The sequence below is a fragment of the Pongo pygmaeus genome, chromosome 10 (assembly GCF_028885625.2).
Source record: "Pongo pygmaeus isolate AG05252 chromosome 10, NHGRI_mPonPyg2-v2.0_pri, whole genome shotgun sequence".
NCBI lineage: Eukaryota > Metazoa > Chordata > Mammalia > Primates > Hominidae > Pongo > Pongo pygmaeus.
This window is the reverse complement of record NC_072383.2, coordinates 105539162-105552971: the sequence shown is the minus strand read 5'-3', so window position 1 is coordinate 105552971 and position 13810 is coordinate 105539162. Positions and strand designations below refer to the sequence as shown.

Sequence of the window (13810 nt, the reverse complement as noted above, 5' to 3'; positions counted from 1 at the left end):
ATGCTTAGAGATTAGTTGAGTCTTAATTGCATTGTACCTTGTTTTATAATATTTATAGTCATATTGACCTTGCTACTGGGAAAGGTTTCCTTCAAATAGTAGTTCAAAGTCACATTCAGATGAAGTTACGAATTCAAAGTAATTCTTTATACAGGTATAGGCATCCAACTAATTCATGTTTTCTTTTGTCATGCCCAAGTAGTTACATATAGAAATGCATGGGGTGTTTTCTTTAAAAAAAAAAAAACAGGAATTATTCTCAAGGGAAAATAACAACTTCTGTTTGATACATATCTACCATGTGCTAGAGACTCTACTAGGTGATTTTATGAGGCTCCTAATCCTTTCAACAGTTATACAAGACATCCCTACTAGGTCATTTAATCCTGTTTCTAATCTTTTCAACAAATTATACAAGGCACATAATGAGATTTGTCTGCCAAATATAGAAACCAAAATATAGATTAAGAAAACTGTAGTTAGGGCCAGGCCTGATGGCTCATGCCTGTAATCCCAGCACTTAGGGAGGCTGAGGCAGGTGGATCACCTGAGGTCAGGAGTTCAAGATGAGCCTGGCCAACATGGTGAAACCCTATCTCTACTAAAAATACAGAAATAATTAGCCAGGTGTGGTAGCACACTCCTGTAATCCCAGCTACTTGGGAGGCTGAGGCACAAGAATTGCCTGAACCTGGGAGGTGGAGGCTGCAGTGAGCTGAGATCGTGCCACTGCACTCCAGCCTGGGCGACAGAACAAGACTCTGTCTCAGAAAGAGAGAGATGGGGAGAGACTGACTTAATTTGAAATCCATCAGGAGGAGGTTTTATTTTATATATATATATATAATATGTATAATATGAGGTAAAATTTTTTCATCCTCTGAAGGACATAATGTACCTCAGAGGTTCAGAAGATGTAGAAGTGACTTTAAGCTGGAAGATTTAAGGTTACTGGGATATGAACTTAAAGGGATGGGAATTGGGAAAGGTATTCCAAGCCAAGGAAAGGCCCTGGAGCACATTCCAGGAGATTGAATGTGTACTGAAAGAGAAGTTTGGTTTGGTGTGAGAGAAAGGGGTGTGAGGTAGGAAATCAACCTAGAACCCTAGGTTAGTAGCCAAGCAAAATGATTTGTTGTGTGTTGTATAGGGAATGAGTCATTGAAAACCTTTGTATAGGAAGGTGTGCCTCATGAAGATTTGGAATTGCATATAAAATGAATTAGAATGGAGAGAGATTGTTAGTAGGCAGATCTATTTTAAGGCATTTCAGTAAATACAAGCAAGAGATAATATGAACTAGAATTATTGTAGCAAAAACAAGTGGAAAGGAAGGAGAACACTAAAAAGTAATAGATAACATATAATTGTGCTTACTATGGGCAGGCACTATTCTAAGAGCATATGTTAATTTATTTAATCTCACGAACAATGCTATGAGACAGGTCCGATTACTGTCCCAATTTTACAGATGAGGAGGCTAGATAGGACTTTTCAGGATTGATTTAAAGATAGTAATTTGTTGATAGACTTGTTAAATTATAGGACATCTGTGCAATGAAGTACTATGAAACTATGAAAATTGATGCTGTAAAAGTATGTCCATTGCCTCGAAAAGATGTTCACCATGTATTAAACCAGATACACATGTAGTATATCTCGTTTTTCTTCTACGTTGAAGGAATGTATGCTAATTATCAATTTTAAACTTTTTTTTGAAGCTAAAAAAATGTGTTTGTTTCTCTGTTTCTCACCCCTATCTCAAACCCCCACTCCCTAAGGGGGAGATATGATTAATAGCTTGGTAAGTATTTTTCCAGTTATTTTCTTGTGCACATATAAACAAAAGTAGATACAAGCAATGTAAATTTTATTTTATCAAAGTAATATATGCAAATAGTTTTAAAAGCCTTATAACAAAGAATAGCATCATAGTGTGTTCTACTTTAGCCTTCTCTTTTGCTTTTCTTCTGGAGTCTTTTCTACTTAAAATATTTGATTACGAAGTACCTATATTATTTTTTAAGTGCTTCTATTTTTTAAATCTGTGCAACTTTTATGTGAAATGAGAGATGTAAATTATATCTGTGGAAGAAGAACACCATACTTAAATACAGCTTTTAGTCCTTTGTTTCATGAAGTACCAAAACAAAATTAATTCTTAGGTTTCAAAACTTTTCCTGTTGTAACACATTACTTTAGTCCATATCATTCTGTGCATTTGTTTGGTTCATATAATGTTTATTAAGGCCAGGCCTGTGATGGTTCATGCCTATAATCCCAGCACTTCGGGAGGCTGAGATGGGAGGATGACTTGAGGCCAGGAGTTCAAGACCAGCCTGGGCAACGTGGGGAGACCCCACCTCTACAAAAACTACAAAAATTAGCTGGGCGTGATGGCATATGCCTGTGGTCCCGGTCACTCTAGAGGCTTAGGTGGGAGAAGTCAAGGCTGCAGTGAGCCATGATTCCAGCCTTAGCAACAGAGCACAATCCTGTCTCCAAAAAAAAAAAAAAAGTGTTTATTAAAAGCATTCAGAATGCTTATTCAACCTATTAAGAAAGGGAAAGATTATTAATTAATCCATACTTAATTCTTCATTTTATGAATTAATCATGTCCTTTTGGTTTATTTCTTTTCCCATCTTACTGTCATTGAACTCTTGTACCACATAGAATTGTTTTGACCAAAAAGTTGAATATGGAGAACTCTTGCTGTTCTCAGTTCTTCCTCACTTCTGGTGGGGAAGATTTTGAAACTAATGGTACAACAGAGATTAGGGGATTATTATGGCCTTAGATTACCCCTCTAGGACATTTAAGTTTTGTACTGTTTCAATTTAAGAAAACTTAAAATTGCTAGTTCTTTCAACTTCTTAATTTTTGATCTGTGTAAAAACTCTTCGATCTTTGTTCTGTCTAGTAACTCTTCTTGCCAAGCAAATACATAAAATTAGATGCTTCCCAATAAACATTTGTCACCAGACATGATAAATTATTCATAGTTGGAGATAATTTTATTAAACTCCAATGCTTTTATATCACTATCCATCTAACAACAACAGTCTTCTCCCCTGAAATATTTGTACATTGGTAGTGGTGGGTTAGGGTGGGGATCAGGTGTTAGGGAGGTGACTCCAAACCAAGGCAGAAAAGGGATGTGATAAAATATAAATGTGGGGATAGAAAGGTTTGCTTCCTACTTGGAAACCCATGAGACTTCCTAAGGTGAAATGGTGGGATGTCTTTAACATCCTCATAAAAATATAGCACCGTGACTCTTCAAGCTGTACAGATGGCGCTCCTAAAGAGGAAGAAGTGTCAGACCTGACTAGTGTACTTATGTCACTAATAACTACAGTTGTAAAAAATCAACAAGACTTATTTGGTGAAATGATGGTATCGGAATGGGTAAAGAGAACAAAATGATCTCGACCAAGCAACTTTTTAGAACAATCTGTCCAGTAGAACTTTCTGCAATGATGGAAATGTTCTGTAGCTATACTGTTCGGTATGGTAGCTACCAGCTATACATGTGGCTGTTGAGGACTTGAAATGTGGCAAGTGTGACTAAGGAACTGATTTTTAAATTTAACTAACTTAAATTTAAATGGCTACATGTGCCTTTTGGTTACCATATTAGATAGTGCACTTCTAGAATATGCATTTCCCTGCTTCTTAATCACTCCTCTTCACAAGTAAGAGATAATCACTATTCTGAAAGACCATGTGGCCTGTGAAAAAGGCAGACAAATACTTAACCTTAATATCAAAAACATAAAAGAAGCAAAATAGGAAATAAGATACGTCCAGCTGAAAAGAACAGAATCTAGATGAAACTTAACATGAATCAAATAATAAGATTGGACCTTCCATGGGTGACATCTCTTTTAAATTTGCTCTTGGGAATGTTCCATTTCTTCGCAACAGAAGATGCACAGTAAGCAGTCTTCTGGTACTGCCCCAGAATTTTCTTAGATATCTGTCATGTGAAAGCCTTGTTACTAATTATTTCATTGAAAAAGTCTATAATCTCCACCCCAACTCCATGAAACCTTTTCTTTTTTTTTTTAGAAGTTATTCTGGCATTTTCTACACTCAGAGAATTAATAACCACGTAATTTGGCATCTACTTATTAGTTTCTTTTTTTAATAAATTAGAAACTTGAAAATGGGCGTTATGATTTCAATCTCTTAAATTATTACACTATTACAAAAAAGTACTCATAATCTTTTTTTTTTGTCCCCTCAGATTCCTTTTTACCATGATATTCTTAAATTATTCACTTGCTTATTCATTACGTAGGATGTTTCCGGTTTTTTCCCCCTAGCAGAAGATATTCTAGATTTTTCAAGTTTTCCTTTCTGTATGAAAAGCCATTTTCATATAGAAAATATTTCATCAAGTTTAAACAATGAAACCAATTTAATTGCTTTGATACTTCTTTATATGTTTTTATGTTCACAAATTAAATTTTTGCTAATAGTCACTTTTATTTAATGAAAATTAGTGATTTTATTCAGTATTTTATTAAAATACTAGGTAATTTGTGCTATAATTAAAAAATATATATTAGTATGGTTTTTTGAAAAAGTATATATCAATAGGAGGTAATAAGATGATAGGTTGGCATTTCAACTTTTAGAATAACATGACTTTGTAATAATTTAGTCTTCTAAATATATATTTTTAATAATTTAAATAATACTTTCTTCTCTCTAGATTTTTGCTTCAGTGTCTTGAGGATCTTGATGCCAATCTACGAAAATTAAACTCCCGTCTGTTTGTGATTCGTGGACAACCAGCAGATGTGTTTCCCAGGCTTTTCAAGGTAATTTGAAAAATATTTGCATAAAACAATCTTTTCTCAGATAATATTACATATTTGGTAAATAAGGTTTTTTGACTAATTGAAAATGTACAGAATATAAGTAAGTATTTTCAAGTAAAAATTTTGTGGGTTTTTTTTCTTTATTTAATGAAAAAGCTATACATGGTAAAAATCAGACAGTGAGAAAATAGTTTACAATGAAAAGTTCAATCTTTCTTCCACCTTAAACTGCTAGTTCCCCTCCCAGAAGCAACAGCTACTACTAGTTTCTTATGTATCCAATTCCAGTTTCTTGTTTATCCAATTAGAAATATTCTTTGCATAAACAAGAATTTTTTTCTGTATATATATATACACACACACATATTTTGTGTATATATATATGTATACACACACACACACACACACACACGCCTATCCATGTGTTTGTGTCTGTGTTACTATCCCCTTTGTTAAAAGTTAAAATGACACCCTGTACACACCATTCTCTGCCATGCTTTGTTCACATAACCATATCTTTTGGAAGTTCTTCCATATCATTTCCTCGGTCTTTCAGATGACTTCATAGTATTCCATTTTGTAGATGGCTATAATTTTTTAAACTAGCTTTCTACTGAACGTTTAATTATTTTCTCTGTAGGCCTTTTGCTAATATAAATGCCAGTGAATCTACTTGTCCACATTTACGAATCTTTGCTCACATGGGCCAGTACATTTGTGGGATAATTCTTAGAAGACTTTCTGGGTCAAAAGGTTGTAACAATGGACATTTTACCGATAATACAGAATTTGTAGTGCTTTTTTTTTTCTTTTTTTGAGATGGAGTCTCGCTCTTGTCGCCCAGGCTAGAGTGCAATGGCGCGATCTCAGCTCACTGCAACCTCTGCCTCCTGGGTTCAAGTGATTCTTCTGCCTCAGCGTCCTGAGTAGCTGGGATTACTGGCGCACGCCACCATGCCTGGCTAATTTTGTACTTTTAGTAGAGACAGGGTTTCACCATGTTGGTCAGGCTGGTCTCGAACTCCTGACCTCAGGTGATCCACTTGCCTCGACCTCCCAAAGTGCTGGAATTAAAGGTGTGAGCCACTGCGCCCAGCACTGTAGTGCTTTTTAAAAAACTTAATAGGATCTTAAAAATCTTTAAAAATGTTTAAGATACCTAGTCTTATCTCTTCCCATTTTTCCAAATGAAAAATTAGGCCTAGAGAGTAAATGAGTGCCCAAGATCATACAACTAGCTCATGGAAATGCCCAGACCAGAAACTGAGTTTCCTCATTGCCCTTTTTATATTCATGCCTTCCTATTTATTACTGTATTAGTCCATTCTCACATTGCTGCAAAGAAATATCTGAGACTGTATAATTTATAAAGAAAAGAGATTTAATTGGCTAACGGTTCTGCAGGCTGTACAGGAAGCATAGTGGCTTCTGGGAAGGCCTCAGGAAACTTACAATCATGGTGGAAGGCGAAGGGAAAGGGGAAGTAAGAACTTCACATGGCCAGAGCAGGAGGAAGAGAGAAGGAGCGGGGAGGTGCCACACTTTAAAAAAAAAAAAAACAAAAAACAGATCTTGCAAGCACTCACTCACTATCAGAGCACCAAGGGGGGAAATCTGCCCCCATGATCCAATCACCTCCCACCAGGCCCCACTTCCAACATTGGGGATTATAATTCAACTTGAGATTTCGGTGAGGACATAGATCCCAAACCATATCAACTACTATTAGACTTTATAAATGTATATCTGCTTTTTCTTGAATCATTTGAGTCATCAAATTTTTGAAATAGCAATGTTTCTATTTGTATTTCTTAATGTAGAAGAGAACAGCTCCTTTCTGTGAATGAGAAGATCAATCCCCAGTGCTGGGAATCAAATAAACATTACTTAGCCTTTTTATTTTATTTTATTTTTTTGCTTGTATGAAAGACACATTTAATGTTAGTGAAAATTTACATTCAATAAAGAGTGTTCACAACTGTAATACATCAAGTTAGAATTTAACCTAGGTATTTGGGAGAGTTCTAACAAGAAAGCATATCAAGAAAGCATAATAAGAAGCAATGATAATAATTTATCAGCAACTCATGAATATAAGAGTGTGTGTCGATAATTGTTTCAACCCTATCTCTAAATCTGTTTGATATAAATAAAATGAATCCTAAGTGGCGTTGCCTTTTTTTTGTTTGGAGCCGGGGAGACAGGGTTTCGCTCTGTTGCCCTGCCTGTAGTGCAGTGGTGCCATCGTAGCTCATTGCAGCCTCAAACTCCTAGGCTCAAGTGATCCTAGGACTACAGGATCGAGTAGCTAAGACTGCAGCTGTATACCACCATACTTGGCTAATTTTTTTTTTTGTTTGGTAATCTTGCTATGTTGCTCAGGCTAGTCTCAATCATCTAGCCTCAGGCAATCCTCCTTCAACCTCCCAAAGCACTGGGATTACAGGCATAAGCCATAGCACCTAGCCCTAGTTGCTTTAAAACAACAAAATTCTTATTTACTTGTTTTTGAACCAACATTTTTCAAACCAGCAAGTGTTTTGTGTTCTTTGTTTTGAGATTTCTTCTGCCTAAAATAGCACATTATTGGGCCAAACTATCTTCTATATTTAAATGATGTCCTATCTTATCAATTTGGCAGAGAGGAATGGGTTTCCACATGGGCCCTAATATACAAATACATGAACACATACATATAGTACTTATTATTTTATTCTGATTTTTTCTTTAGCTACATATAGTAGTCTGTATAAAATGCCATTTATAAAAACTTCCTTTTAGATTTATTTACCATATCTAGAGCCATAGAGGGAATTAATTCCTTTTTTATTGAATTAATGTTTCAATTTTTACTTTTTGCTTATAGGTTCAACATGCATATGTTTAAAAAAAAAAAAAGGCTAAAAGCATATACAATTAGAAGCATTAGAAGCATATTGTTCCCCACCTTCACCCTAACCATCACAACCACAGTTTCTCTGAGGGAGAAGATTCTTCTGTCATTAACTAGCTGAGTCACTTAATTAGTGTCTCAGGTCTTTTGGTTCTAGTACAGCAAGTAGTGAGGATTTTTAATAGGTAATTAATCTGGTTTTCCACATTGGAGGTAAGGCTAGTTTAGACCTGGTAACAGTAGCCTTAGTTAATTGGGATAGTTGTGTCAGTGGCTCCAGTACTGATGGCTCCCCTAGTATCTATCTATCTTCTGTGTCATTCACTCAATTTATTCTGTTTATAAGGAGTAGATTCAGGAATGAGTCAGAACATTTTTATGCACACATAGGTAAACACATATATATCTAATAAACTATTGTCATTTTTTCTGGCGTTTTTTACTTAGTTTTTTTTCTAAGTTAAACTCTGACTTAATATAGGCTAACGATGGCTTTTTCTAGGCCTTGCAGAAACTTTTAATAAGGAATTTAAATTATTGGTTTTAGAGACTAGGTGCATAATTAATATCTAGATTTTTTAAAAACATTCTCATATCTATTTCTTTTTTTAATTATTTCTTTTTTTTTTTTTTTTTTTTTTTGAGAGAGAGTCTTGCTCTGTTGCCCAGGCTGGAGTGCAGTAGTGCTGTCTTGGCTCACTGCAACTTTTGCCTTCCAGGCTCAAGCCATTCTTGTGCCTCAGCCACCCAAGTAGCTGAGATTATAGGCATGCACAACCACATCTTGCTAATTTTTGTATTTTTAGCAGAGAAAGGGTTTCGCCAATTGGCCAGGCTGGTCTTAAACTCCTGGCTTCAGGATCCAGGAGTCTCCACCCACCTTGGCCTCCCAAAGTGCTGGGATAACAGGCATGAGCCACTGTGCCCAGCCTCATTATATCTAAGAAACAGAGACACATGGCTAAAGTCTATAGATGGCCACACTGAAGCATTATAAAATGTTTTGTTCAAAATCACAGAATAAAAGAACATATAAAGCCACCATTTTTCAACAGTAAAATTTATATTATGCTTTTTTAAGTTACTTTGGATCTTGCTTTGTTAATTCATGACACATGCTTGATAGAATGTATTCAACAGATACTGATTGAGTGCCTGCTATATACAAGGCTGTGTCTGAGGTACTGGAGATACAGTAGTGAAACAAAAAATTTCTATCTTCATGGTGCTTACACTGTAGTGGAAGGAGACAGATAGTAAACAAATAAGTAAACATGCAATGTCAGGTGATGATATGTGCTGTAGAGAAGAGTAAAATGTGGGATAGTAAATGTCAAGGTGAGGGAAGGTTACTTTATATGGAATCAAAGAAGGCCTCACTGATAAGGTGACATTTGAGCAAACATATGAAGAGTGAGCCATGCATCTGGGTTGTGGTATATCATATCCACAATATTTTGCAGCTCTTTCTGTCAAAAGGTAGAGTTTATTTCCTTACCCCATTGAATCTGACTTGCCCTTATAACATGTTTTTAACCAAGTGTCAAAGAAGACATTGTGAATTCCAAATCCTAGGCCTTAAGCGACCTTTCAGCTTCTACTTTTCCCCTCTTAGGATGCTCCTTCTATCATGTAAGAAAGCCTGGGGTAGAATATCTAACTTTGGGAGGCCCACATATAGAGAGTGGACCAAACAACGGCCAACACCAAAGTCTGAGATGTGTGAGTTTGACTATCTTAGGCACTCCAGCCCCAGCCAAGCTGCCAGCGAATTGCAGCCTCATGAACAGATCCGAGTGAAACCAATAAAAGAACCATCCAGATACCTGACAGAATTTTGAGAATTAATAATTCCACTAAGCTAACTGCAACATGGGGGAGGAACATGGAAGGCAGAGGAAACAGTGCTTAACAAAGGCCTTGAAGTAGACATGTGCATGATTTGTTTAGGGAACAACAAGAAGGCCAGTGTCTAGAGCACAGTGAGTGAAAAGAAGAAATGGCATCAGAGAGGTGGCTGGAAGCCAGATCATAGGGCTTTATAGATCATGTTAGGAGCTTCAGCCTTTACTCGGAGTGAAATGGATGCCATTGGAGAGTTTTGAGTAGAAGAGTGACATGATTTAACTCAAGATTTAAAAGAATTTCTCTGGCTGTTTGTGGAGAATACACAGGGGATTGAAAGTGTTGTAGAGGCAGAAGCAGAAAGATCAGTTAGGAAGCAGTGGCAGTTATTTAGGAATAAGATGATGATGACCAGGACCAGGGTAGCTGTAGAGGTATTGAGAAATGGTAGGGTTTTGGATATATATTTTAAATAGAGGCTGTAAGGTTTGCCTATATGTGATATATGAGAGTCAAGGATGACTCTAGGTTTTTAGCCTGGACACATGGCAGGATGGATTCCCATTTAATGGAATAACAGAGACTATGGAGGAACAAGTTTAAGGAAAAAATAAGAAGTTCATTTTATAAATTTTTAGTTTGGGATGCCTTTTAGGCATGTTAATGTACATGTTGAGAAGGCATTCAAGTCTAGTGCTCAGGGAGAAGTCTGGACTAAATTTAGGACTCTTCAGTATATAAATAGTAGTTTAGACCCTAAGACTAGAGTTATGAAACAGAAGGAAAGGATGATGGATGGATGGATGGAAATTTTTAGATTTTTACCTTCTTTGTATTTAGATTATTTTGTGAGATAGCTTTACATTTTTATGCAATTATACTGTTTAATTTACTGTCAATTTAAAAATAAATGCTTTCTCCTAGGACATAATGTGATTTACAACTTTTACTATCAAATTTTACATTGCATATTTTCACAGTATATTAATTATGACTTAAGAACTTTTTTTTTTAATTGTTCGGGAGTGCTATTTCTTTCTTTTGTTTTATTTTTGTTTTTTGAGACCAAGTCTCATTTTGTCACCCAGGCTAGAGTGCAGTGGCACGATCTCAGCTCACTGCAACCTCCACCTCCTGGGTTCAAGTGATTCTCGTGCCTCAGCCTCCCGAGTAGCTGGGACTACAGGAGTGCGCCACCATGCCCAGCTAATTTTTGTATTTTTAGTAGAGATGAGGTTTCACCATGTTGGCCAGGCTGGTCTGGAAGTCCTGACCTTAAGTGGTCTACCTGCCTTTGCCTCCCAAAGTGCTGGGATTACAGGCGTGAGCCACCACGCCCAGCCAAGAACTTTATACTCATTTAGTTGTTCATGTTATCCTTTCTGATTAACAAGTAATTGTGATACACAAAAATAGATACAAATCTTAGTGCTTAAAATTGCCAAGTGCTTGAGCCCAGGAGTTTGAGACCAGCCTGGGCAACATGGTGAGACTCTGTCTCTACAGAAAATTTTAAAAATTAGCTGGGCATGGTAGCATACACCTGTAGTCCCAGCTACTCCAGTGGCTGAGGTAGGAGGATCACTTTAGCCTGGAAAGTTGGAGACTGCAGTGAGCCGAGATCATGCCACTCTACTCCAGCCTGGACGACAGAGCAAGACCCTCGCTCAAAAAAAATTGCAAAGTGAATATTCACTTACTCAAATGAAAATATGTTGGTGCTATTTGCAGTCTTACTGTTAAATCCAGGTATTGAAATTCAAAGGTAACTATGTGTTGCTTAAAATAAAAACCTGCTCTAACGAGTAGATAAGCCTGGACAACATGCTGAGACCGCATCTCTACAAAAATTTTTAAAAATTAGCTGGGTATGGTGGTGCATGTCTGTGGTCCTAGCTACTCAGGAGGCTGAGGTGGGAGGATCACTTGAACCCAGGAGGTTAATGCTGCAGTGAGCTATATTCATGCCACTGCACTCCAGCCTGGGCAACAGAGTGAGACCTTGTCTCAAAAAAAAAAAAAAAAAAAGTAGATAGGGACTTCCATCTCTGGTTAAGATGTAAAAACTCACAATAGATCATTGTTTCCCATATTAACAAGGAGATGAAAGTGAATGTGACACAAAATTATAGAGGTTTTTTTTCCTCTTATTTTGTTTGAACCCGTTAGAGAATTGAGAAAATAAAGTCTCTAAAGGCTGGGCCTGGTGGCTCACGCCTGTAATCCCAGCACTTTGGGAGGCCGAGGCCAGCGTATCACAAGGTCGGGAGTGCAAGACCAGCCTGACCAACATGGTGAAACCCCGTCTCTACTAAAAATACAAAAATTAGCTGGGAGTGGTGGTGTACACCTGTAATCCCAGCTACTTAGGAGGCTGAGGCAGGAGAAACGCTTGAACCCAGGAGGCGGAGGTTGCAGTGAGCTGAGATTGTGCTACTGCGCTCCAGCCTGCATGACAGAGTGTGACTCTGTCTAAAAAAAAAGAAACAAAAACACACAAAATATATATATTGATACACCCAGGTTATATCCTAATGCTACACCATTCTATATAAGGGACTTGAGCATTTGTGAATTTTGGTATCCACAGGGAGTCCTGGAACCAATTTCCTGCAGATACCAAGGGAGGACTGTGTATCAAAATTTACAGAATGCAGCTAAAGCAGTGCTTAGAGGAAAATTAATATTATAGCTTTCAGTATTATATTAGAAAAGGAAAAATCAAGAACTAAGTTTCTACCTTAAAGATAGAAAAAGAACACATTAAACCAACAGTTAGTAGAAAGAAAACAAAAAATAAAGAGGAACAGGAATCAATGAAATAGAAAACAATAAAGAAAATCAGTATGCGTTAATTAGTTTATTATTTCTTAGTGCCAAACCCACACTTCTTTCCCTACTGTGTGATACTGGAGCTGGACACTGTAAACATTTCTCCTTTGCCAGCTGGCTAGATATTAGGCTTTATCAAAAGATATTGTTGGTGGTGCTCTGCAAGGTCACAGCAGGAGAGAAGAAGCTTTTCTTCTTGATATACTTGTGCTTTTTTTCCCTGGGCCAGCAGATGAGTATGCAGGAGGATCAGTAGCATTCACCTCAGCAGCCCTCCTGAACCAGCCACAGCCTACATACACCCTCTGGTGAATTTCTGTGTAAGCCTATTTATACCCTCTGATAAGTTTCTATGCCACCTGGTGGACAGCTTCTACAGATACCTCCAGTTAGCCCATACCTACCAGGAAGTTTCTCAGCCAACCAGCAGGTTATTGGTATGAAACAGTTTTGGTCATTGCCCTCTGGTAAGTTTCTTTACAGGGAAGGTTGTGTGTTCCTGTGGCAGCACGCTCCATCCGATGTGCCGTGAATCTCAGTGGCTTGGTGGAGGGAGCTTTTGTTAAGTTTTTTATTCATTCCTTGTTTATTTTCCCTCCGCATAGAGGTGGCAGCTGCTTTCTGCAATTGGTACTTTTGAACACCTTAGAGCAGTACCATCCAATAGAAGTCATGTTAAATTTAAAATTTTCTAGTAGCCACATTAAAAAAGTAAAAAGAAACAGGTGAAATTAATTTTAATGATTTATTCAACACAGTATATCTAAAATATTCTATATAAAAGTATTAATAAGCTATTTTATCTTTTAAAATAGCTTATTTTAAACAGAGTTTTAAAAAAAAAGTTCTTGAAATCTTGTGTGTATTTTATACTTCCAGCTCATCTCAGTGCCAGTTAGTCACATTTCAGTGCTCAGAAGCCACACGTGGCCTAGTGGCTACTACCTGCCATACTGAAGTGTAGCCTTATCTCCTGTTTTACTTCTTGTCATTGTTGACTACCTTTAGTAGCTAACAATTACAGTTTTTGATACAGGCATACCTGGGAGATGTTACAAGTTTGGTTCAAGACCACCACAATAAAGTAAATATTGCAATAAAGCAAACATCACAATAAAGCAAGTCACAGTTTTTTTGTTTTCCAGTGCATATATATAAAAGTTGTCTTTATACTATTCTGTAGTCTTTTCTGTGTGCAGTAGCATTATGACTAAAAAAAATACACACCTTAGTTAAAGATATTTTATTGCTAAAAAAATGCTAGTGATCATCTAAGCCTTCAGCAAGTCATAATCTTTTTTGCTGGTGGAGGTTCTTGCCTCAATGCTGATGACTACTGGCTCATCAGGGTAGTGGTTGCTGATGGTTGTGGTGGCTATGGCAATTTCTTAAGACAGTAATGAAGTTT

At 36.9% G+C, this 13810-nt stretch overlaps 1 protein-coding gene across 7 annotated transcripts in view; it reads left to right on the top strand.

Annotated features, from left to right (window-relative positions):
- Positions 1-13810, top strand: part of CRY1 (cryptochrome circadian regulator 1) — a 102300-nt gene that overhangs the window by 66663 nt on the left and 21827 nt on the right. For all 7 annotated transcript variants that reach the window (XM_054445091.2, XM_063646677.1, XM_054445090.2 and 4 more), the window contains one exon: positions 4724-4832. In XM_054445091.2, the coding sequence (XP_054301066.1) occupies positions 4724-4832 (109 nt within the window). The remainder of the gene's footprint in view (positions 1-4723; positions 4833-13810) is intronic.